The sequence below is a fragment of the Dunckerocampus dactyliophorus genome, chromosome 16 (genome assembly GCF_027744805.1).
Source record: "Dunckerocampus dactyliophorus isolate RoL2022-P2 chromosome 16, RoL_Ddac_1.1, whole genome shotgun sequence".
NCBI lineage: Eukaryota > Metazoa > Chordata > Actinopteri > Syngnathiformes > Syngnathidae > Dunckerocampus > Dunckerocampus dactyliophorus.
Window position 1 is genome coordinate 5,326,043 of NC_072834.1, and position 27,182 is coordinate 5,353,224.

The 27,182-nt window shown below is 43.1% G+C and overlaps 1 protein-coding gene across 1 annotated transcript in view; it reads right to left on the reverse strand.

Annotated features, from left to right (window-relative positions):
- Positions 1-3,389: 3,389 nt before the first annotated feature.
- The window catches only part of LOC129168676 (polypeptide N-acetylgalactosaminyltransferase 10-like), a 35,618-nt gene continuing 11,825 nt past the window's right edge, over positions 3,390-27,182 (reverse strand). Inside the window, exons 3-14 of the mRNA XM_054754205.1 lie at positions 26,519-26,657; positions 22,937-23,103; positions 14,506-14,691; positions 12,331-12,514; positions 11,128-11,245; positions 8,102-8,209; positions 7,754-7,975; positions 6,995-7,111; positions 6,085-6,234; positions 5,824-6,009; positions 5,622-5,736; positions 3,390-4,132 (exon numbers count right to left, since the gene is read on the reverse strand). Coding sequence (XP_054610180.1) covers positions 5,845-6,009; positions 6,085-6,234; positions 6,995-7,111; positions 7,754-7,975; positions 8,102-8,209; positions 11,128-11,245; positions 12,331-12,514; positions 14,506-14,691; positions 22,937-23,103; positions 26,519-26,657 — 1,556 coding nt within the window. The 3' untranslated portion in view covers positions 3,390-4,132; positions 5,622-5,736; positions 5,824-5,844. The remainder of the gene's footprint in view (positions 4,133-5,621; positions 5,737-5,823; positions 6,010-6,084; positions 6,235-6,994; positions 7,112-7,753; positions 7,976-8,101; positions 8,210-11,127; positions 11,246-12,330; positions 12,515-14,505; positions 14,692-22,936; positions 23,104-26,518; positions 26,658-27,182) is intronic.

The following is a 27,182-nucleotide window of genomic DNA, read 5'->3' on the forward strand; positions in this document are numbered from 1 at the left end:
CGAGTCCCATACCCACAGGAAATAATGTCCCACAAGCCGACCAATCACAGCCTCTATGGACCACGCAAGTGCGCGGGGGGAGGAGTTAGCCCATTTCGTGTACGCTGGTGCCGCGACGCAGGAGCCTTATCCAGCTTTCAGAGGCTCAACTTGAAATTAAAACCGGCGAAATGCAACAAAATGCGTGCCAAGTACAAAAAATGGTCCGATATTATGACTGCATTGTTGTTTTACGATATTTGCAATTACGATATTTGGTGCGCGTCTGTACTTATGACTTTATTCTCGTAAAATTTAAATGTTTATCCCCGTCGTAATATTATGACTAAATTCTCACAAAACTGTCAAAGGTTGTTTTATGTCTAAGATTGCCCACTTTATTCTTGTAAAATTATGATTTTTGTTTGAATTATTGCAATTTAATTCTCTTAAAATTGCAATGTGAGTGACTAACCAACTAGATAAATAAAGTCCTAACAAAAATAGCTGGTTAATAAAATTACGACGGAGTATTAGGGCGACATTGACAAAAAAACAAAAAGAGATTTCGAGAGTAAAGTCGTAAATTTACAAGAATAAAGTCGTACATTTCTGAGAATAAAGTTGTACATTTACGAGGAAAAAAACTTGTAATATTACGGGAATAAAGTCATACGTTTGCAAGAATAAGACTATTAGGGTCACATTGAGAAAACAAACCAATTGGAGATTTCGAGAATAAAGTCGTAAATTTACGACTATATTTTTGTAATTTTATGGGTTTTTTCTTGTAAATTTATGACTTTATTCTCGTAATATCACAAGTTATTTCTCAGAAATGTATGACTTTATTCTTGTAATATTATGAGGTTTTTTTTCTCGTAAATGAACAACGTTATTCTCGTAAAATTATGACTTTATTCCCGCAATATTACGTGTTTTTTCTCATAAATGTACGACTTTATTCTCATAAATTCACGACTTTCTTCTCGTAATATCACAAGTTATTCCTCAGAAATGTATGACTTTATTCTTGTAATATTATGAGGTTTTTTCTCGTAAACGAACAACGTTATTCTTGTAAAATTATGACTTTATTCCCGCAATATTACACGTTTTTCCTCATAAATTTACAACTTTCTCATAAATTTACGACTATATTCTCGTAATATCACAAGTTATTTATCATAAATTTACGACTTTGTTCTTGTAATATTGGGATTTTTTTTTTTCTCGTAAATTTACGACTTCATTCTCCGAATCTCAGATTCTTTTTTTCTCAATGTGGCCCTGAGACGCCATCGTACTCGTAAGAAATATATTCCTCTACGAAAAAAAGATGCTTCTTTCAAGAACTCTGGCGCAGCCAAATTAATAAAATGCATAAAATAAAAACAAATAATAAAAACGATTTAATTATTAAAATTATTAAAAATTGTAATTTGTTTTCAAATTAAAATGATTAAACAGATTATAGGAGAAATAAATAATGTAAGAAAAAAAGATGGTTCTGACACAAATCAATCAAATGTAGAAGAAAAAACAATCATGAAACTGAAAAAAAAAACCCTCTAAGAAAAAAATAAGTGAATGAAAATGAAAGGCAGAGCTTTTTTTGTTTTTGCGTTCCTTCAGGAATAACAAATGGCCCCCATATTGTCACATGATGAATGGCTTTAGTGGAAACTACAACCTCTGCAAAACTCCTGTTGATCTGTCTTTTAACATTTCCTCTGTGATGCGTTCAATTTCCTTGTCACCACCCCATAATCCATCATTGAAAACAATGGGCCCTTTTGGGTTTTTTTTTTTGACAAAAAATAAGAAACAATCATTTTGATGTCAATTATAAGAGACGGAGGGGTACACAACGACTGCATTTGTCCATATGTTCATTTCCTCGCAACCACCTCGTGTTGGTGAAGTGTGAAAGCGTCAGAGGAGGTGTGTGTGTGTGCGTGTGTGCGTGTGTGTGCGTGCGACAGGAAGATTACCATCTTAAAATAACCGCTGCCCGGCCCACTTTGTCATCTTTATCGCCTGGCGTCGCCTAAACACACACGCTGTCATTCACTGTCTGCACTGAGTGTCTAAATCTGGCCGTCCATCTGTAAATGTGGGGAGCGTGCGGCAAGGAGACAGACTGTTTGTTGGTGGCTAATTAGCAGTAATGATTCATGAAGCAAAGAAGCAGATGTCTTCTAAAGAGACGCCAGAAAACACACACACATCAACTGCGACAATGAGACTTCAGGACTTCAGGATCCAAGGGAGAAAAAGTAGCTTGCCCTTTCAAAAAAAGCAAATGAAACGTTAATAAACACTTGACAAATCCATGTGCTTCAGATGCTGTTCCCCTCCAGTCCTATAGGTGGCAGTAAAGTGGGTGCCAGCTGCCAAACCATGCCATTTTTCTCGTCATACTAATAGTCGCCATAAACCTAAGTCGCAATTATAAAAATTGGTTTAGTAGATTCGGTAGAAGCAAACAAATACATTGGAACCTTGGTTAGCGTCGTTCCGGAAGGTCCGCCTCTAACCGAATACATTTTTCCCACAAGAAATAATGTAAATCCAAGCAATCCATTCCAGAAAGCCAAAAATGTTAACATAGAAGATGTTTTTATGGTTTTACAATGATAGTTTTACATGTATATAAACACATGCTATAAATAGACACAGAAAGTTTCAAGTGCCAGCATTATGATAAAGAAGGCGAAAAACACTATTGAATTGAATAGAATTGAAGAATAACTCGTGACAAAACAGGAAGTGTGTTGAAGAATCATCACTTTGATGGAGGTAAAAACAACACTAAATGGATAAATGAGTATTTAAATACTCATTTATCCATTTCATTCGTCATTAAAATGCATTTAGAATTGTTTTATGCATGTAAAACAGTTTTGTGTTAACAATTTTTAGCCTAAATTGCTGACGACATCATAGACTGACAACCTAGCTGACTTCCGGTTGCCATTTTGTTAGCAAGCTAGCTTTTATGTTAGAAGCTAAAGACGTTTTGTGGTAAAAATACATTAAAGAACACAGTTGGACTCGGAAAATGGACGTAAACCAAAAACATGCTAACCGAGGCAGATGCTAACTGAGGTTCCACTGTACATGATTATATAACAAAAAAATACTGACAAAACTGTTGCTACGTGTGGCATGGTTGACGTTTTTTTCGTGATATTCTGTTTTTATTTCCTAAACTAACAACTTTTTTCGAAATTTTTTTCTTTTTAGTGTGGCCCTAATATTCTGTCGTAAAAACGACATCACATAAAACTATCCTAAATTTCGAGGAAAAGGCTTCTTGAGACGTCATCTGTACTTCTGTGTAGAAGGTGTCGACACCTTCTACACAGAAGTACAGATGACGTCTCAAGAAGCCTTTTCCTCGATGGACAACTCCTGTACGACTGAGAGCCTACACAGACGTATCCTAAATTTCCACAAACTAAAAAAAAAAAAAAAAAAAGGAAAAAAAAAATCCTAGATGTTAAAAAACATTAACACAAGGGCAAACATGAGCATGAACGAAAAATACACGACCTCTTTGGTGTCGATGCGTAGCCGTGACCAACGGAAATCACTAGCAAAACAGCATGCTAGCTTTTGTTGCTAGGCAAAACTCTTTATCCGTGTAACTGTTGTTAGTAAAAATACAACAGCAATAACGTGTAACGAATGTTAGCTTACAAGGATGACCGCTTGTGTTCTCTGGTGACCGTGACAACAAATCATTTTGGGTCGAATTCATTGTTTCAAGGGTCAAAACGATGCGTGGACAAATCCGTCACTATACAGGAAAAATGGAATTGTAAAAAAGTACACAAAGCCTAAACAAGAATATCTTTATTGGGTAGAAAAGAGAATATGTGCAATTTCTTAGAAATGAGTGAGCAGTCTAGCAGTTGTGCTCCATGCACCATGTAGAGGGCGTAGTCAAGAGTCTGAAGGCAACAATTGAAGGCAAACAAAGGAAGTTCCATAATTATCCACAAAAATCCAAGAGTCTGCCTGTGTTTTCCACGATTTAAAAAGAGACAGCAGGTTTTTCCAGAGTCTATAAAATGTTCCACATTTTCGGCTCGGTTTCCACAGGGGACCTTTGGGGTCTGCCTGTTGGCTCCCCCTCCACCAACACCTGGGAACAGACGGTGTTGTTAATTTCCCCTTTGAAGCCTGACAGTTTCACCACAGGGAGCAGTGGTGTGGAGCTTGGGATCCTGCAAGTGCTCGGGGGGGGGCGGGGCAAGTATTAGGCCCCCTGTTGGAGGTAAACTGTAAACTGTTGGAGGAAGCGGCACCCAAACTTTCAACGATGGTCTCGAAGAATAAATATAGGAAGCAGTGCCAAGGAAAATGAAGGCGTACATCTTGAATTCCTAAATTCTGGTGTATAAGCCGCACCCACTAAATTTAGAGGAAAAAACTGATTTGTTCCCATATAAGCTGCACCGGTGCATAAGCCGCACATGTCAGGAGCCAATCATGAGCTATGAAAAAAACTCATGACGACTTTGTCAACCAATTGGAAATTGCAGGAGGTCATAACTCAACGTAACACTCTGACTCACGGTTTCGTCTTACGAACAACATTAAACTCATCACACAGCACCTTAACACTCAAAAGGCACCTAGGAAATATACATGTACCAATACCAGTTTAAAAATACCAAACAGCAGCTATTTTTACACCTACCCATAATGCATTACTGCCAGAAGCGCAGTTCATTGGATGACAAGCAACATAGATGGATGGTGCTGCAATGCTGCCTCTGTCCAGGGAGCCAGAGGAGCACAGAGCCCAGAGGGAGGCCGACGTCATTGCAGCGCCCCAATGAATGCATTGCTCAGACGCAATGTCTTATGGGAAAACGTTAAAATGTTTGTTTTTTTTTCATAAAAAAATTGTATTAGTACATGTTTGCATATTTCTGAGGTACGCTTTTGGAGTGTTAAGTTGCTGTGTGATAAATTTAGTGTTGTTCTCAGTAGGATGACACTGTGAGCCAGACTCTTATGTTTTTATACCGTTATATATAATGACCTCCTGCAATTTCCAATGGGTTGACAAGCTCGTTGTGAGTGCACTACTAGCGCGTGATTGGCTCCTGCCAAAGAAAGAGCAACCGTTTCCTCACTGACTCGTGAGCGGCACCGTATTTAAACAATCAGTAGCAGTTCTGACGTACAGGAGGTGTCACAAGATTAGAATTTAGCCACAGATTAGCCGCCTGAAAGCTCAACCTTGAAAACAAATTAATTCTATTATTATTATTATTATTATTATTATTGTCTGGATGGAAATGCTAAATGCAAGAAAGTTCAAACACAGTCAGTATGTTAGCTCAGGGTTTCCCAAACTAAGGGTCGAAGGACCAAAATGGTGCAAGGGCATTTTAACGGGGTCACTAAATGCAAGGCAAAGTCAAATCAAATAAAATCAGAATACTGTAAGGCAATCTGTAATAAAATAATGTCTACTGTGTTATGTAGGGTTTATGATACACTTTAGGAATCACATTTCTGCTTTTGCTTTTGAGCATCGGCCAGCAAACTTCAATCCTGCTACTTCTGTTCGTTCATGTTTGTGTCACTTCTCGACACAAGAACTGAAACAAGCAACATACCTGCTTCCCGCTCACAAACTCGTGTCGTGTGATTGGATTCTGGATGTCGGCCACTCACTCGCTACGCCTCGACGACTGTTTGTCAAACAGCTCGTTATTCAGCCATCGTTCTTATCTGGACAAACATGAGGCATGGTCAGCAGGTGGCTCACCTTTTTTTGGTTTGTTTGGGGTTTTTGTTTATACCAGATGCTCTACTCACCGTGCTGTGACGGCGGCGGCATCAGTCGGTGCCCAGGTTGAACTGCTCCAACACGGTGGCATTGGTTCTCTGAAACAGCCACTGTTGGCTTAGCGAAGAGGGGTCGCACGTGTTCATGAAGACGCGTCGCTCACTCGGGCTGCTGTCGATGCAGCTGTTGCTCACCGGGTGGTACAGACTCTTATCCTTTTACACATTAAAAAAAAGCAGGTTAGACTCTCTGAGAGGCCCCCCCCCCGGTGAAGTTTTGCGAAGATTCACCTTCCGGTAGCGCCACAGCTGGTTGCCTTTCATGCCGTGACAGTCGTACAAGGTGACAAGGCTGTTGTGCGAGATGGCGTCAAAGCAAACCTTCCTGGTGTGCATGGGGTCGCCCACACGGATGTCCTCCCGCCAGCCGAACGTTAACACCTGCAGTAGGTGGCAACACATACATTGTTCAGCGTGAATCAGAACTTTGCAGAGGCAGTTTGAGGGTGGATAGAAACATAGAAGCTCCGTACATTTCTGGCCGCTCTCGGCTCCTCGTTGTTGGGTAACCGCCTACCTAATGCCTTTCGACCAGAGGTGTCAAACTCAATCGCACGGGCGGCCAAAAGTCACAGCCTACTTTAGGTTGTGGGCCGAATGTATCTTTATGTAGACATACTTTATTTTTAAAACTTCATTTGTGTGGATGGACATTGTTTTGTTTTTTTTGTTTTGTTTGCTTTTTTACATCGCACTGGGGGAAATGTGCATTTTTTCATGTCCGTTCATTCCTCCTTGAAATTTCTACTTTCCGTGGTTGTTTGTTTCAATAAAGTTATTGTTGATCCACCACCTCTTCGTCATTCTCTCAATGCCCGGGCAAAAGCTACAGTATTTTATATCAGCACAAAAACATCACAGTGCACAAGATGTGTAACCCGGAAGAGTTTGCAGCTGTGGAATGGGCAGGTTATGCATTTCCCAGCATGCTTTGCTGTAGTTAAAATGATCACTTTTGCTTCTTTAAGGTGTTATTTTGTACAGACAGGGTGTAATAGTTAAAGTGCTGCCATTTTTAGCTGTGTTTTTAGTCGTGGGCCAACTCAATGACATTTTCCAAACAGTTCCGCGGGCCGGATGAAATTGCAGTGCAGAGTTTTGCACGTATGCTTTAGAATATGTGAAAAATGTTAGATCTCACCTGCCCATGACTCCAGGCCACCTCCCCGCGGCTTTTCGCACAGCTCTCCAAGCGGACGGGGCTGCCCGATACAAAGTGTTTCACCTCCATGCACATACCGCTGCCCACATTCCGGATCTGGGGAAAAAAAAACAAAAAACGACCCAGGATTATTGTTACATACAGATACAAAGATGTTTCGCTGGGTGTCTAAAGGGATGCTAGCATTAATAACGCTTTTTACAAGCACAGTATCCCACAAAAAAGATTACAACCCTCACAATTTTATGACAGTATATCTTCTCAAAGGACGCTACTATAGAAATGAAGCTTGGGCTATCCTTTAGAGTAGTCAGTGTACAGCTTGGGATTCCTTGGGATTAACGCCACAAGAGTGTTTTTGCTTTTCTGTGTATGATTTTTGTAACGCCACCACAGAAGGGTACCAGTGGATGGTATAAAGTGGAAAGAGGTGATCATAAACGTACAACAGGAAATTAGAGCAGCCCCAGAGCAATGCAAATGTAAACAGCACTAATGACAGGCATAACCATACAAGCTCCTCTTGCCACCTCTCCATTCTGTGCTTATCAATAGTAAGTAGTTTTATTTTTATTTAATTATTATTTTACAGCGGTTAACTTCCCTTTTAGAATGTTCAAATATGACCTAAAAGCATTGCCTGTAGAGTTAATTAAGGTTTTACAACCAACCTGGGACAAATTCATTCCGTTTACATTATTTTATGATTTCCACGGAATGAAGAAGGCGAGAGCTTACCTCTCCCCAGGCGGCAGCCGGTGGCTCCACAGGCGGGTAGTGCTTGGGCAGATCCCAGGCCACCTCGGCCATGAACCACTTGAAGCTCTTGCAGTTGAGGCGGCTCCTCAGCTCCTTCTGTGCCATCATGTCGCCCGCCGACAGGTGGCGGTACTCTGGCCGGCGCTGGTACACGTATTCGGCGTACTCGTCCATCCACACCTCGGCCACACGCTTCAGGTTCTGGATTAGATATCAGGAATGAAAGCGTTTTTAGAGGTGTTAGATGGCATGATTAGCACCAACCAAAACAAAAGCCATATGGCAGAGGCAGTACTGCAGTGAACTGTGCACTGTGTGAAGGATTACCTTTGCCAAACTGATCCCCCCGGGGACCTTGTAAGGGACATACTTCCTGTAGATGTGTCCCACCCTGGAGCACGGGATGTCCTCCATCCGACCCCCACACATCCACAACTGCAGAGAGACAAAGAGACAGACAGTCCTTTGAAAGTTGGTTGACTTTATTGTCTGTATAACCTTCACTAAGGTTATGTAGTTACTGTTGGTTTTGTCTGGTTAGTTAAATTGTTACAACAATGACAACAAAACGTGTGGAAAGATGGCACGCAGGCCATGGAAGATCCCATAAAATTGCTTGTGAAAGTTCTGTGAAATGCCCTTAGAGTAGCAGGTTAATGCTGTATGCTATGCCATTTTGATGGCGCTATGTGGGGCTATCATTGAAGGATGAAAGAGACGTACGGATCTCACCTTAAACGCCAAGTCTGATCAAGATTGGACCTTGTGGAGTGGAATTATTAGCGCTATAAGAGAGTGGTTCAGTTTTCATACCAAATTAGCATCCGAATCATCCATTTTTGCTGACATGCTCCACCAATATCGATAAAAACCTTTGCAATTTAGCGTTGTTCATTTGTCTAGTATCTATGGTTCAGATTTTGGGTCATTCGGGTGAGCAAATCTAAGTAGAAGCACTGGAAAATACTTCCTGTTTGTTTTCTAGCATGAGCTCTCGGGACTATTGCATCCTGTTATGACAAACGTGTCCGCTGAGTTTTGCAGTGATTGGAAAAAGAGAGGACATTTTTGTTCAACACTGCAGGGACCAATTGAACACATTTTGACTTTTGAAAGTGGTATACAAATAAAATGTCTTTTGTTGTGAGAGTGCTGTACATAGGATCTAATCATTGATCATCTTTGATCATCTTTGCTGGCATGCGCCGCCAACACCATACAGCGTAGGCTAAAAAGCTTCGCAATTTCGTGTCGCCCATCTGTCTTGTATAACTTGGTTGGGATTTTGTGTCATTTGAGCAAGGAGCCGAGGAGGAGTTGGTTAAAGTAGCAACCATGGAATCTGGCAAAAATGGACACCTCGAACCAAATAGGCAGACTTGCTGTTTGTTTTCATGCATGGGTTCTTGGGACTCTTTTTATCTTATCTTAACAGACGTGCAGCGAATTTCGTATTGATCAGTGAAACTGGTGTTTTTTTTTCCTCAGGGGGCGCGAGTGAGTGAAGTGCTATACGAGCAAAACGTCCTTTGTTGTGACAGCATATGAAGTGTAACCGCTAGCCATACAAAAAAGGCATCTTCGTTTGATTGCGTTAGTGCTGCACTATCAGCGTCGTCTCTACAACTTGTTGCAGGTGAACATGGCGGCCGTACGGCAGCCCACGCATCTCCGCTCAGCCACAGAATTGACTGTGCGGGCATGAATAAAACATGCCACTGCTGCAAGACAAACTCTGGCATCAGAAACCGGACTTGCTCTCTGTCTGTAGGTGTGACTCTAAATAAAACATGGATGCATAGAGTTGCAGTAAGGAGTATTCGGCATCCAGTCACGCCTTGCACTATTTGAATAATAACGTCGCCGGGCTGGCATCGCCTCGACTCGGCTGCCTCCCACACAGACAACGGATAGATTGTTGTTATTTTAAATTGATGCCTGGTGTGACATGGTTACATCTTCCTCAATGCTCAACTATGTCGAGAACTAGTCAGACTGTTTCATGCTGTTGCCATGGCGACCAGCATCTTGGAAAGTTTACCATCCCTAATTAGCTGGGATTGGAGGCAAAATGAATCATTTGACACCATAAACTCGATATGATATTATCTCGCCGTGTGAGACAGACACGTTACCAGTTCCCATACCGGGAGATAAAACCGACCAACGACAGCGAATCTGTCGTCCGGAACGTTTTTTTGGGGGTTTGGAGGGATTAGCATGAGAGCCTGCTAATCTTCTCACCTCAGGAGACCGGCTGTGAAAGCTGTATCAGGTAATGGGGATCTTAATAAAATAGAAGGCAAATTGAATATCGGAGGGCTAAGTAGACTTAAGAGGCTACATGAGCCAATGGCTAAAATGTAAGCAATGGATAATATTTTCCAAAATAGAAGCGCAGCGAGGGCTAATGATAAGAGCTTCGATTCACGTGTCCTGACTGTGTGTGTGTGTGTGTGTGCGCGCGAGGGGGATGGCCCCGTGCAGAGCGGACAGTTGAGTTTACTGATGTTGTTTTGGTGTAGAAAATCTACGGGCTGCCGTGCCGCATTTACACCTTTGCAGGTGCAGTGACTCCTTTTACATATCTTTTTATGAAAGAAAAAAGTTATTTTTTTAAGCCGTAACATTATGAAAAACAAACAAAACAAAATCAAGTTGTAATTTTATGAAAAATAGGCTGAGGGAAAAAAGTTGTAATATTATGGCAATGAAGTCAAAATATTATAAGAATAAAGGCTTACGTCCGAGAAGAAAATTTACAAGAAGAAAGGTGAAATTGTTTTAAAAATTACAGCAGACATGGAAAAAAACAGCTGCCATTTTACAAGAATAAAGTCAAAACATTAAATCGTATTCTAAGACAAAAAGTCACAATTTTACATGAATAGACTCGTAATATTCATCCATCCATCCATCTTCTACGCCGCTTATCCTCATTAGGGTCGCGGGTATGCTGGAGTCTATCTCAGCTGACTTGGGGCGCGAGGCGGGGTACACCCTGGGCTGGTTGCCAGCCAATGGCAGGGCACATATAGACAAACAACCATTCACGCTCACATTCATACCTATGGACAATTTAGAGTCACCAATTAACCTAACATGCATGTTTTTGGAATGTGGGAGGAAACCGGAGTACGGGGGAGAACATGCAAACTCCACACAGAGATGCCCAAAGGAGATTCAAACCCGATCTCCTGACTGTGTGGCCAACATGCTAACCACTAGGCCACCGTGCGGCCTGACTTGTAATATTATGAGGAAAAATAAAGTCATTTTGGTGGCATAGAGTTGAAATATTAAATATTTTTTTGTTTTTTAAGCCGTAATATGAGAATGTAGATCATCATTACCTTAAAGGAGATCTCGTACTGCTCTCCTCCCCAGATTTCGAGACCCGTGTCATATCCTCCCAGCTCCCAGAACCACTTCCTATCTACTGCAAACAGCCCTCCCGCCATCACTGGAGACCTGGAAGAAAAATGCAACATACAGGATGCAAGCAATTATCCAGGGCTGGAGGTAGAATAAAAAAATACAACAGGTTCAGCTTGGAGAGTACAAGTTCTTCTTTTTTAAGAAGTGAGCAGAGTGTAGTATTTATGCGGGGGAATTGTTTCTCTCCAGATATGACGACACTTTGAAGAGTGCAGCAACCAATTAACCCGAGGCGGCTTTTGTGCGCGGTGACGACGCTCGGCGCCAGACCTCGTTAGCTCGCCTGTTTTCTCGCTCGTTGCACCTGAGACGCTCAAATGAGTGCGGCAGGTGTGCTACTTCCCTTCAAAGTTTGACAGTCGGCTTTTCACTCAACCCCGCTGAATGAGCCTACATTTCCACACACACACACACACACACGCACACACGCACACACACACACACACACGAGCAAAACACCCTTTTACTGCAACGTGTTCACACAAATAGGCAGCGCAGGTTGCCGTGGTTACAGACTTTTCATCAGGATGAGCCAGCCAGCCAGCAGGTACTCGGCTCTTGCCAAAGTCGTCTCTGAGGAAGATCAATTAAAGGCAAACGGGGGGGCAGCCGTGGAAGGCATGCGGCGACAGGCTCTCTGCAATTAAAGACGAGCAGGGCCCACTTCTTTGCCGCTCGAGGGGCTCAACTCGGACTGCTGCAGGAGCCATCGCACATCCTCGCTGCGGGGCTCCCCCACGGCGACCTGGCGTTGATAAAAACGGCTGTAAAAACGAAGCGGGGCTATTATGGGTGATGTTTTGAAGATGCTGCAATGTCACCCATCACGCATTTGGCTACACCCCTCCAACCTGGAGGCGACAACTTATTTCCCCGGTGTCAGTGTGACAGAAAAATGACGTTTTTATCACAGTGACCTTGTCTTGTTGGCACCCGGCGTCCGATGTTTTTGCGCCAGGCGACAACGGTGACGAAGCTGTCAAACTGTCTGCTTTTCAGCTGAGTATAATAAGAAAAACTCCAAAGTGCACATGTGGATGTTGAAAGGCATCGGAATGAAAGGTTATCTTCAACGATGTTTGGATTAAATTTACTGCGTGTCTTCTGCCGTCACTCACTCGAAGGGCTCGCTGGGGTCGTCCCGTTGCAGCTCGGTGGGTATGGGAATGCGCTTGTAGTACATTTCCCAGTCGAAGGCCCCGCGCATGGCGTCGCCCGCTTGCGTGTCGTAGCCAAAGTTGTCGTGGTCGATCACGTCGATCATCGGGCACACCACCGTCTTCCTGTTCTGGGAGATTCGGTCTAAGGAATATATATAAATATATGAATATATATATATATATTACCAGTCAGTGTCATTTCAAATCATGTACATTTTGAAGTTATATTCCAATAATACTATGTCTGATGTAATGCGCTGCACTATTTCTAACTTACTTTGGCCAAAACAACAGCAACGTTTTACCCAATAAGTGATGCTCTCGAATGACACGTAGAAAGACCAATGAGTGCATGAAGGCCAGTGACTGTAAACAGGAACGTGATTAACTTTGAAGCGGGAGAATGCAATGAATTTTAGAGAAAGAGCAGACGTATCTGAAGAAAACACGATGTCTGACTGTAGTGTGTATAATATTACCCACCACAAACGCTCCAATCAGCCGCAGAGTCCTCGATACTCTACAAAGACGAGGTCTCGAATTACCGCCGGGTCAAATAACGTTGGCGTTTACAGCCGTGGCTGTAGGTAATCCCCTGATGTGGTTTTCTTCTAATCAACACCATAAGATTGCTACATTTGCAGCAGCTTTATCTTCCTCTGCATGCACTTTAAAATGGCGATACTGTTGTTGGTGTGAAACTCATGCATGCTGCACTTGCTGTCCTGTTGTTTGCAATGAACTCTCCAGCGCTATTAATGCTGTTAATGCTAATATTGGTTCCTGTTGCTACTGTGTTGTGCAATGTACTTGATAAAAAATACAACTCTGTGGTCAAAGAGAGCTAAGGTTTCCATTTCACTTTCTCATGCACTCCAAGTGATGAGTTTTGACAATTCTGATATAAAATTTTTCTCCAATAATTGTGCGTTTCCAATTAACGCCTAGTCCTTTTTTTGCGTTTTAGGTAAATAAACGCACAGGCTTTTGCTGGGTTTCACGTGATGTCACATCCGGCTGTCGTCAAAGCGTTGGGGGCCAAACAAGCGTTTTCACTAGAAGTCATGTAAAATCACAGCAAAAATGCCACATACAGTACATTCGCCGTTATCGCACATTGGAAACCATTCAAGTATGTGTTTCGGAAAACACAATTGCTAAGATAGTCCAGCATAACGGGGGAAAAAAGTTCAGGAAACAACCAAAAACCGCAGAGAAGCCACCTTTCTCTGCGTTTGCTAACCCTGTCGCTCTCGTCGAGTGGAGCCGAGTATGGACATGCGTAAGTTTACGGTGTGCAACAACAGGCAATTTCTACTAAATTTCTACTAAAAATAAAATTAAACCATTGTTGGAACTCGGAAATGTGAAGTACAGAAAAAACTTCCACCTGGAAGAGTGGCGGTGAAATTCGGCTGAAACATGGCTACGGAGCTCAGACTTCGCCAGAGAGTACAAGAATGTACTCATGCAGACTGATTTGATGCAAGAATGCAAATACACATGTTAGCCGCGTTATTTTCATTACGTCTGACGCTGAAGATAAGTTTTCACTTTCCAGTCGTCTTGTTTTCAACGATTTATGTCGTCATGCATCACACCACGTACACGTACACAACTGGACCAAATCATTTCAACGACACAAACCGTTGCATTCGCTTTAATCTCCAAAATATCGCACAAACATACGGAGGGTGTATGTGGGCGTAGCTTATGCTTGCCCCTTCTGGTCGCCGGAAGTGACGCATCAAGGTCACGTGGTTGAAACCCAGCAATAATGAGAGCATTTACGGAACTTGCGTAACTTTTTAACACATTAGTTGTTAACGCCTACAAGCACAAGGAGGCGATAAAGTTCTTTATTTTTTATGTATTTTACCTGAACTAAACTGATTTTCCACAAAAAGTCTGTCGTAGGTTAAGGAAGAAAGCATATTTAATTTGATTATTTATTATTATGTAAAATCTCACTTTAGAATGCTCATTTCCACCACCTAGAGGACTGGAGTGGAACAACCACAACATATAATTGTTCAGTTTTAAAACCACGCTTTTGCAAGTTGCTTAATCCTTTCTGTTTTGCCTTGGCAGAGGTCTGTGCTCTTCTGTTGTGTCATGGTCTGTACTGCTTACCGAGTAGCGGAGGCAGCCAGTTGACGTTGGCCTCACAGTGCGAGTCCAGAAAGGTAATGACCTCCCCTTTGGCGGCGGCGGCCCCCAGCAGCCGAGTCCTGATCAGACCCTCCCTCTTCTTGGTCCTCAGGATGCGAACTTTGGGCATATGGCCCATGTACTCCTCCAGGGCCGCTTTGAGGTGCTCTGGGGAAGAGATGGCGTGGTGAGAGGTTAACTTTGGAGCTGTGAAGATGCAATCCACATCCCATCTTTACTGTTTTTACACATTTTATGGCCTTCACGCTATAAAAAGTGACATTGCGTGAAGGACGGAAGGGCTTCGAAGGGGTCAAGTTGTAAGAAACAGGCGACACATCCTCCCGGCTATAAATCAACACATAAAAAAAGTGGCACTTCCCAATCAACCAAGGCAAATTAATTCTCTTGTGAGACAAGACCCTGGCCGGGGGCGGAGGGATGAGGTGAGCGGGAAAAAGACTGGAGCGTTTAATTATGATCGGTTAATTTTCCCCTGAATAAATTGGAATAAGGCTCAAACTGTTTACCGAACACAAGAAGGCAATTAATCACATTAATGAGCGTGCGTGGACGTCGGCAAACACATTAGTCTTTATTACGATGCGAGGTGGAGGTGGCGACGTGGCCATTTCGCGAGTCGGATCAGAGGAAATGAATTAGTCGCTGACTTGTGGACGTGGGTTTTGTTCTTCTCTTGTGGACAGATGTGTTTCCAAATAAGGGAGATTAGCAAACACATCCAGCATGGAAAGGTTGAATTGGGGAATTCTTCTGCACGTGCTGGCATTCCACCATCCATCCTGTGTTTTTCTTACTACTTTCTTCTTAAACTTTGAGCGGTGCGGCTAATTTATGACTTTGCTCTAATCTCGTGGCATCTCCTATGCTTCAGAACTACTAATCTTTTAAACACGGTGCCGCTCGCGAGTCAGTGAGGAAACGGTAACGCTTTCTTTGGCAGGTGAACTTCAGATGAGCGATGAACCCATCTGAAATCGCAGGACTGTGTCATCTTAAGAACGCTAAAATCATCACGCAGAAACATAACAGTCAAAAGGTATACCTAGGAAATATACAAACAAGTACCAATACGAGTTAAAAATTAAAAAAACAGCAAATATTTGAATGCATTACTCCCAGCTTACTCAGGGAGCTCATGAGCTGTGTGATGATTTTAGCCTTTTATGATTTTTCCCCTTTTAGACAGTTATACTGAGTAATGACGTCCAGTGATTTCCCATGGGTTGACAAGCCTGTTGTGAGCGTCCTCATAGCTCATGATTGGGTCCTGTCAAACAAAGAGATGCCTGGTCCTCACGGACTCGTGCGCACCACAGTATGCATTTATTTGGCGTGGACATGTGCGCCTTATAATCCGGTGCGGCTTACATATGTAGAAATCTGTTTTTCTCTTTTGTCAGTGTGGCGTAAACACTGGAAATGATAGCTGAATTTGTGCAGCTATCATTAAAAAACATTGACAGATGCTGTATATAGAAAATTAAGGAGGACCCATGGAGACTGTGTGTATTTGTTTCTGTAGGTTGACTCTTCTATTCCTGAACGGCTGCACACGATGTACATTTCAAACAGGAAATGGACAACCATCAGTAATTGCAGAAAAATGGAGAGGGGGTAGGATTAAGTAAGCTTTGCTTGTTCCTCCACCTTTTCGGACATGTTGAATTGTTTAAGTCTATGTAAATTGTTTTGTTTTGTTCGAAATAACCTACAGAGGGTGCAAAAAATGTCACTTGCAGTCACGTGTCACCACTGTTTTTGGGTTACGGTGAAAGAAGAACCTTCTTTTAAATTCATGAATGGAAATAATACACCAGTCCCCTATACTCATAATGTGTTTAAAGGATAATAAAATAGCATTTTGTAGCAAAACGTAAGGCAGTGGGGAAGAAAAAAACCCAGGTAGGTGCAAACCACCAAGTAAAAACTATGCCAGAAAACATCTTTAAAAACCCCTACCATGTTCTGGAATCAAATTATATGGGCAGGTGAAATCCTGATGCAGTGAAACCTCCATTTTTGTTAGTAATCCGTTCCAAAAAGTCCGCCCTTAAACTGAAATGCACAAAAAGCGAATCAAATTTTCCCATAAGAAATAATGTTCATGTAATTCATCTGTTCCACACATCCAGAAATATTAAGAAAAATGACATTTTATGGGGAATAATGATATTTTTCACTAGAAAACAATGACAAAGAGATATAAATGACTAATGACGTCTCAACATCTTTGATCACTTGTGATGTTCTCTTGTTAACACCTTTACACCTTTCACAACATCAGCTTCCTTCATTGTTTTTCTTTCTTCGCATGGATGAAACTTATTCTTGATGCGGATGCCATACTTAGGCCACTTTCGTACTTCGCAATGCGTTCTTTCTTAAATTCAATATGTTTCTCGTCTTCTTCATCAAATTTCTGGCGCGTACAACTTCCTTTCGCCCCATGGTGGGTTATTTAACAGTCACGCTTCATTAAAAAAAAGCATGGAGACTGAGTCACCAATGTGTGGGATGCTTTGCTTTGTTTGGCCGCTCGATTCCCCGAAATGTCATGTGAGAAAACGTGATGCGCAGTGTTTATGAAACGTACGAAAACTGACACGGTGCACAAAAACTGGGACGAAATTTTGTCTAAAAGATTCTTCGAAAACCGAATCATACGAAAAGTAGGGCGTATGAAAACCGAGGTTTCACTCTACATATGCAAATGAGGAGGAACAGTTCATGATCTAAAGAATCCGACATCATACAGAGGGATGATTCTACTCCATTGCTTGGGAGAAATCAATAAGTCGTCTTTGCAGCGCAATCACAGGAGGCGGCACTTAGAGATGAAGTCTGTCACCGCTTTCCGCCTCCTTGATTGTCACTGTGATATCAAACCGTCAGAAGTGACAAGCGTGAGGATATGGAGAAAATAGCGAGCTAGCATCACTGAGCTAGCATCACAAAATTGAACTACCAGTTGTTGTTTTTTTTACAGTGTTGTTCTCCACATGGGATCATTACGTTGAGGAGATAACGTGTCTGAATGCCGGATCGGAAAGAAGTGAATCTGCCTCCTGAATGAAGCCGAATGCAGGCTGTTGTAACTTAATACTGGGGTCAGTGGAAGCTCCATCAGGCTCCAGTGCATAGTTGTTTACCGTGTCGTCACGCATGCACCTCGGCCCTGCACAAAGACATTAGAATCGACCGGCACCCGCTGATGGCCCTCCAAAATGGCATCACTCAATTAGCTCGCTTTTGTCCTCCGCCTCACGTCGCTCCCTCCCGTCCTCCCTCCTTCCCATCACACTTCACCGAGCGCCATTACCTCATTATCTCAGCCACACTCTTGATGAATAAACATGCACAACTTTCTTCTTGTGTTTTGTGTGTCGCTGCACTGTTGTTGCTTCCTCCTCCCCCCACCACTTCCTAACAATCGTCTCCTGTCGCCGCCAGCTCTTCCCCGTCCAAGTGGGGCTTGACAGGGGGGCATCTAACCCGCACACCTTGAAATCAGTTAATTAAATTGTGATTGGTAATTGTACACACACACACACACAACAGAGAAGGTGTGTTTCGTATGCAGGTCCTCATACACAGCGACTGAACGGCGTCATTATCGCCGTTATACACTAAATGTAATCTCCATTGCTGAACCTTGCTGAATAAAATGTCACCTTCAGTAGTGTGAAAAAGTCATACAGTTTTCAATTACAACTGAAAAAAGATTAGGTTGTCAATGTTTATTGCGGAGCCTAAAAATGCACACATGGTAAAACAGCAATTCCACCTAAATGCAGAAGAAAAAACAGAAGTATGCAAGCATGCTTGTATTTGTCAGTCAAGAACAACAATGGCAGAACACCGCTCTGCATTACGGTATATCTCTATTGGTCCAGACTATCACCCAAGTTTGAATGGGTTCTTATTTACATCTTACGTTTTTACTACTACTAAAGTCTGTGGAAATACTATATGAAGAACTATATCTGACCTCATATTTACCGTTTGCGGTGAGAAAGATCAGAAAAGCAGCAAAACAAGCAGTACTGCCCTTTTACTACCCCTACAGTTGGTTGCCAAATATAAAAGTTATGCACTCAAATACGACTGCGTGTTATTCCGTTGCATGTAAGACAGAAAAAACAACTAAACCGCTCCTTGCAGATTGATCACGGACTACGAGCTCAAATCCACATCGACATTTTGCATGTCTTCAAAGGAGAGAAATTAAGAGAAGCAACGGTTGAGGCCTGGCAGGCGTCTGACAAATCCACACATCCTGGCGCTCAGACTCAATCAGCGTCATCCTCCTCTTGTGGGTGACGTGCAGCACAACAGACAAAGTAGTCCACAACATCACAAACGTGCAAGTCAACACGATGCTGAGATCTTTTTGACAAATGGACAACAATGTGACATCCATTTTTACGTGCTCCTCCCGACTTAAGGTGGATATTTTATGCGGGACGCAAACAGGCCTCTCCTGGCAGACATGAAGTATCGCAGCCCTCGGCTCAAGTGAGCCCGTCCGGGGTGGCGAAGGTGGAGGAAGCAATTGGGCTATCAATCTGCCCGTGGCAGGCCTCCATCATGGAGTAGCTCATGTGTGCAGCGTGCCACAGCTGAATAAATAAACACTCTCGCCACTGGCAGTGATGAATGACGCTTCACATGAGGAACCAAAAAAAATGACTGACGTGTGTCCACAAAAAGAACCCTGAAAACTGCAGCACGAGAGATCATCCATGAGCGGTGAGTTGAAATTGTAACCGGGGGCATTTATCGATATGACATTTAACCCCGCATACCTCGAACATCTTGAGTCAGAGACCACTGAAAGTCAATGAAGCTTTTTTTAAAAGGTTTTAAAAAAATAGCGTCTACGTTTCAAGGATGATTGAGCCAAAGTCCATAGAATTCATGTGTCAATTGAATTCATCTGTTCCTGGGCAGGCCGCACGGGGGCCGAGTGGTTAGCATGTTGATCGAGAAGACCTGGGTTCCAATCTCCGCACAGGCATCTGGAGTTTGCATGTTCTCCCCGTGCGTGCGTGGGTTTTCTCCGGGTACTCCGGTTTCCTCCCACATTCCAAAAACATGCATGTTAGGTTAATTGGAGACTCTAAATTGTCCATAGGTATGAATGTGAGTGTCAATGATTGTTTGTCTCTATGTGCCCTACCCCGAAGTCAGCTGGGATAGGCTCCAGCACACCCCCGCGAGCCGCATAGAAAAGGATGCATGGGCAACCAATTAAATGGATGGCAACACAAGTGAGTACTAAGATAATTGTGTCTTGCCTACAGTCAAGCATGGTGGCGGTAGGGAATACATGAGTGCTGCCAGCACTGGAGAGCTGTGGTTCATTGAGACCCAAGATGTTTGATTACATTGATGGCAACACAAGAAGGTATTTGTGTCTTCCCCACAGTCCGGCACGGTGGTGGTGTATCATGATCTGGGACTGCACGAGTGCTACCAGCACTGGGACGATGCGTAAAACATGAAACTCTGCCGCATGGCGGTTTTCCAGCCTACACACCTCCAAGATGATGACTTGCTGAGGAAGCTGATGGTGAAGATAACGGAGTCGCTCCTCTAGAACGGAACCCAATTGAGCATCCTCAGACAAAAGGGAAAAAAGGTGGAGGAGCACAAGGTGTCTAACATCTCCACCAGCTCCACCAGTGATGTCATCATGGAGGAGCGGAAGAGGATTCCTGTAACAGCCTTCCACGCCCAAGAGGAGTACGGCAGCGCTAGAGAACACACTCACACTAAATACAGTATTGACACGTGTTCACTGTGAGGTGTATTCCCTTGTGTTGCCAGATATTTAGACAATAATGACTGTGTGTTGACTCATTTTTAGTTGCTAGTAAAACTATCCTGCTGTACACTGACGACTCTCAAGTATATCCAATGATTTCATTTCTGCAGTCTTGTTCTTTGAGAAGATTTACTGTAACAAAAACTGCCATGCAGCCTAGTTTCTCATGCGAGGGGATTCTCCTCTGCGTCACAATGCCACAGTACATGTTGGAGTTCATGTTTCCTTCAATAAACCACAGCTCCTTAGTGCCAGCAGCACTCATGCAGCCCCAGACAATGACACCACCACCATCCTGCTTGAGTATAGGGAAGACGCCGTTACTACTCACTTGTGTTGCCAGCTCTTTACACAATAATGGCTGTGCGCTGAGTCATTTTCAGCGGGTAGTACATTTGTACTGCTACAAGACCTGCACACTGACTACTCTAAAGTATATCCAAGTGTCTAAAGTATTGTTTTGAGTTGCTGCAATAAAGTGGTGGCTGAAACCTGAGGGCTGTACTCACTTTTGTGACACGATGTACGCTTTGCACTGTTTCATCTACTCGCCAACTCAATTAAAACAGCAGCCTCTAAGCAATGGGATGCTGGGGTGTTGCCGTGGCAACCAGCGTGCCGCTGTTCCTGGGTACAACTCTGCGCATAAGCGGATCGATGCATGCGATGTTTAGCAGCTGACTAATTTGTAGCTTTCCTGACATGGTGATGCATATACATGTTATGAAATAATGTGGATCAGGCAGAAGTCGGTCACCAGAAGACGAAAGCGACCACAGGTACCACCCTCTCCTTATATATTCTCTCACATTGTTTCTGTTAGTCAAACCAATGTGTGGTGAAGCGGCAAACCGCAGACTCCACGATGAAACACTTGTTCTCCTTCCCCTCCGTAATGCACTGCCCGCCTATGTGTTCCGGTAGCATTGATTTGCATGGCAGTCCACACTGAAAACACTATCATACCATCTTCTCTCCTCCTCCCTTCCTGCGACTTCCCTCCATCATGCAGTCGCTTATCCGGAGACCACCATCGATTGGAGCTCAAGTTCTGCTTGGGTGTCTGAGGCCTAATTACAGCCGGAATGAGTTCTAATCAAAAGGGCAGCAGCCATCACAGCAGACAGGTCGCAGTCTCCAGCTTGTAACGTCGCAGCATCGAACAGCAAAACCATCATTCTTAGTGTTGAGACGCCAATGTGAATCACATGTGCCCGTGTTCGATGAAAGGTAATGCATTGTGCTGCGAAACATCTAAAATCTAACAGCGCTCAGGTCAAAGTCTGACCAAAATTTTAGTAAACAAGAGCGCCATCTAGCATTCATCTCTTTCATTGAACAACTGCACATCACCACCCTTTAGGTTTGCATGATATTGATACACAAGTATGGATAATAGATAATGTACACAGGCTGCTGTGCATATTATATATTTTTATTTGATTTATTTTATTGGTACTATAGTTTTTTACTTTACATTTTTTATTTTCTTTTTATTCTTGTTTGTACCATACTGTCTGTAAATGCGGGTGTTGGAGTAATTTCCTGCAAAAGATCAATATATATCTACAGGTATCTACCAGAAAACTTTTTGCTTTTTTATGTTGTGATGCCACTCCTGGAAGGGTACCCGTGATGGCAAAGACTTTAAAATGTGATCATGAACACAGAACAGGAAATGAAACTTATTGTGACACTCTATCTTGGCTGTTAAGTACAATATGTAATAAAAGTAAAAACAGCTCGGGGGACCATGAAAAGTCCAATATTTCACTGAAAAATAGCGTCTGCAGGCATCATATAACACCGGCTTACATCAACAAGCAGTAAAAGGCAACACGGTGTAAACACACTCGTAGAGCCGCACTAGCATGCACTGCTACACAAAGCTATCCCAGCTAGCTTCCATTCACGCTCCATAAGAGGAGTTTGCCATTTTTTTAGGCCGCCGTATCAACATGTTTAAGGGAGAGGGGTTAGTGGTTGTGATGAAATTCCGCCACGACTATATACTTCCCCACACAAACGTTCCTTCTCGTCACGATGACCTGTTTGGCAAGCGAGAGAGAGGAGGAAATCACACACGCATGCACATGTCAATATATCGAGCCCGGCAAAATGATGGAGTTTGTTTTTATTTATTGTGTGGTTAATTGATTTAAAGATTATCGTGACAGGCCTCAGTGTACAGCTCGGTATCCTCTTAGACATATGACCAATGTGTTTTTCAAAGTCGCTTTTTGTCTTTTTTTTTTGCACATGTGAGCAAATAGTTGCGCCTAACCAAAAAACATAGCACGGTTGTCTTGGTGTAGCCTCCAATGTACAGTCGCAGGCTTCCCTCTCGGCGGGAGCAGCAGGAGGGTTTAATTTGAGCTTATGATGCGTGTTAAAGGAGTCTGATGCGGCGGAACGTCTCATTACCGTGGAGACGAGAGGTAAACACATCCATCAAACGAGGGGTCGTGACGGAAATGATTAATCAACACGGGATTAACCCCGAGACAGTAGCCATAACAGATGTCTGTAGATGATACAAACAAGGTGGTGGTGAACGAGTACCTTTGTCGCTGAAGTCGTCTACCAGGATGACTTCGGCAATGAGCTGCGGAGGCGAGCGGTTGAGGACGCTGTGGACCGTCCTCAGCAGAGACGACCAGCCCTCGTTATGGAATGGGATGATGATGCTGGTGTTGGGCAGCTTTTCAGCATACAGCTTCTGTTTACAACTACACACACACACACACACACACACACACACAGGTAAAAAAAAAACCTGAAATAGTTTGCCACCCTTAGCCAAGGAAATAGTTAGCCAGATGATAACCTTTTTCATGTTAGATATGTAGATATGATTGAGTGAGACAGCTGAGAAAGCTTCAGACATCCAGACGTTCTCAGACACCACTTTGCCATAATGGTGAAAATTGCTTTTGCTCTGACAGTAAGCGAGGGACAAAAAGCATTGACCACCTAAGATGACAATTTCATGGTACCGTGCTATTATTCCAGACATTGTATGTCTGGCAAGAAAACTTCTGGTCAGCCCACTGAAGGCCCAGGTACCAAATGCACCGACACTGTTGTATATACCTAGTACTCTATATAATTAAAACATAGTTGGCTTAATTGAAATAATGCCAACCACTGCCAGGAAAAAGACCTCAAAATAAAATTCCTTTAGTTCCAATTATTGTGGTTACTGTTATTAATTTAGTTTTTAATCATGAGTGACGAGGCAGGAATCAGTGAAATGTTTCAGAGTAGTGCCTTGGTGAGTTAATGGAAATTAAATCATTAACACAGAATTTAGTACACAGAAAGATTTTTTAAAGACTTAAATAAAATCTTTTTTCCAAACAGTGTGTGTCACATGACCAGTTAAACAATAGCCTACCAGGAGAGTATTTCATTGCTGTCTTCATCCTCCTCCTGGGAACCAAGACCGCTAAAGTTGTTTTCTTCACTCTCTGAAACAAACAGCTTCCCTCGCCACACACCCCGCTTGTATCTCTCCCTCTATTGTTGTCACTCCCAGCGCCATCCCGGGCCCGAGGCAAATCAGGCCTGTTCTGTCTTCCCCAGCACGCAGCAGCCCCGCAACCCCGAAACCCGCCGGCGACAGTGGACCTTCTGTCACTGCTGCAAAGATCCACCGGCAGACCCGAGCAAAAGCTGCTATATCGATCGCCTTCAACCTGAAAGCCTCATCACACGCACCTCTCTATGCCTTCTCCATGATGAGGGCATGCGCATGAAGTGCAAAATGACTGCTGCGAAGCACACGAGATGTCAAGAGACCAGAGCACGATCACATATTAGCCGCATCACTGTATAAGCTGCAGGGTTCAAAGCGTGACAAAAAAGTAGCCGCTTATACACCGGAAATTGAAGTAATTATCAATTATATTTGATAGCCAAATTATGACTGAGTCATCCTCCAAAGGCCAACAATTATTTACACAGAACACAAAAAAAATGTTATCACTAATTCCAGCAATACCTATATGACAAAACATCCTCAAAGTGCCAGCCTTTACAGGCAGTGTTATGGTAAGGCTTGGATGACACACTTAAAAAACGCTTGTGTATTTGCATCGCTGATGTCCATCTCTCCGGTCACACAAGCCAGTCAATATCTGTCCCCGTTGGATAGGGTTTCTTTTGGCTCAGAATCAGCCCAGATTATCTTTATGTGCGGAATGGGCTTTAGTTAAAATAAACAGTTCTATTTATTGTCAAGGTGGAATAGCAAAGTGGGTCAAACACAGCAGCAGCAGATGTTGACCTTCAGACACGCCTCATCGGCCCGCGACATGCTCCTGCAACAGCTGTAAAGTCGTTATTTGTGGCAACATATACAGCTGTTCCACAGCCACCCCCGTTGAGGGGTTACAGCCATCAACTTGTACATGACGAGGTGGCAAGGAGGGGAGCTAATCATGTGATAAGAGTTATTGTTGTCCATTCAAATATGAATGCCAGGCGGGAGTCGTGATAGACGGGTGGCCTGCTGGTCAATCCAGACGAGCACCACAGGGGAAAGAAGTGTTTACACTCGGTATGTGTACGCTTCAATTAAACCACAGCAGCGTGCAGGAATCTAATGTGTCACTGGCAGAGACAATATGCCAATCAAGCGGAGGTGACGCCCGGGGGAAGGAGTAGGCGAGCGGGGGCAGCCAGCGGGTTGGAGACAGGTGTGTGACAATAGCTCGCAATGTATGCAGAGCACCAACAGATTGAGACGAGAGGCGCATAAGGTCAAGGTTTTATCAGCGGTGGTATACAACCGCAACGGCCCATCAAGGATGCACTGAAAGCGGATTTTCAGGAAAAGGTTAAGAATCAAGGGAGGGTTGTTGTCAGGGAAAGAACAAAGTGAGATTGAAAGCTTGTCAAAATGTTATTTCCAGGACGGACATGGAGTACACCAGAGGGCTCCGATTCTTCGAAAGGAAAGAAAGTGTTAGTTGTGCATCGGGAGCAAAAAAACATGTCTCACAACATTTATATTCTTATTTTTGTAATACTTTCCTGTCTAACTTTCTGATCCTGTGTGAGGCAACGAAGCCCTCCATGCATGTTGCCAAGAAAACAACACAGTAAACACAGTACAACACAGTACCTGGCTAGTTGTTTTAAATTCCGACCGTCATCATTGCGGTTTATTGCGCATTTTCTTGTTATTGATTTGCCAGAATTTGTCACACAATTCCTCTTTTTGTTTTATCTTTGAGTAAGATCCCTAGAAGCACTCCTTCACATCTTTCCCATCAGGGAAAGATGTTTTGTTTTGCTCCAATGTCCATACAATCCTAAAATGAACACTCATTTGCACGTTGCTGTGTAAATTAATATGCTATGACTCTCGTAGATTTTTCATACTGGGCTCTAAGCACTGTTATTTTCCACGCTCTCACATCAGACTTCGGTGGATAGTTCCCCTTTGTGTTTTGTCAGGTAATGTTGTGTCACCTTTCCGCTTTTGACCAGCACTACAGTTTCAGAGCATATGAGACACAGCAGTTTGGCACTGGATTCTAGAAGAGTGAACATATGTTAATCCATCCATTCACTTTTAAATGTTCAGTTTTCTCGATCAACTGTTTGAGCAAGCCACGTTTCTCATTCGCTCGGCAAGTAAATGATTTCATTGGCTCATTTTGAGTGACGTCACCTCGTTTGTTGTCACGTAACCGTAACAACTGAAGTCATTACGCCCGCAAACTGCCGCTGCGATCGGTCCCATTCAATTTAATTGGTCACGGGTCCGTAAAAGGGCCATCACTGGGTCCGGATCTGGACCGAAGTCTGCCATTTGGTGATGGATGCTCTAAGAAATCCTACTTCTGGTGTTTTAGTTCACTTATCACGGTCGGGTCTGGAACCAATTTACCGCGATAAATGGGGGATTACTGTACAGATCAGTACAACTGATCCGCTGGTCATGTTACGTCACGTTTGTGTGGCTACTTGTTGGTGGGGCGATATCATTTGTGCCCCAAAGATGTACGAGAGAATACAGTTTTAGTGCCTGAAAACATTGCTATGCACATACTGTAGTCAAGATCAAAATCTGAGACTCTTTTGTTCCTAAATAGATGAAGCTGTCCCTTTAGAATAAACATCAACATGACTTACTTTGCGTGGCGGATGTCCGGCAGAGATCGGTTGAGCGAGATGCGGTCACTAACGTAGATGTTGAAGCCGTTCTCCCTGTAGGCCAGGTCCACCCGGTGGGCGTCGGATATCGGAAACGGTTTACCCTGTTCGCCGTTACCTGTGGAAATACAACAATTTAGCGTTGTTAGTGCAAGCCCGTGCTCAGAGATTTCCATTAGCCACTCATCACTGATCTACAGTCGGAGCAGTTCATCAAATTACAATCGGGGGCCGCTTTGTTCCATTAAGCAGAAACTATCTGTCCACATTCCCGTGGAAAGCAAGCCCTCGCTTTAATAGCTCATTGCATAGATCAACTCATCCTAATTAACATTTTGTTTTGCACCGCATGGATACATCGTGTTGTTTTCAGGTCTAATCTAAGGCCTAAGAAATATTTTGTTTTTGTCATTGCTTCCATCCTTTCCAAGTTTCTCAGCAGTGTCACTAAAAATCTGACCGATTGGATTGTTTAATGTAACATCAACCCCACTGCGTCTTACATAAATACTGTATATGAGACATCTAGAAGCATACAGAACGGTTTCTACACTCGTAACATTCTCATTTGAAACTGTTCTTTTGAATGTAAATCAATTGGATTGAGATACCGGCTCACTGGGCAGCTAAATATCCTTTATTA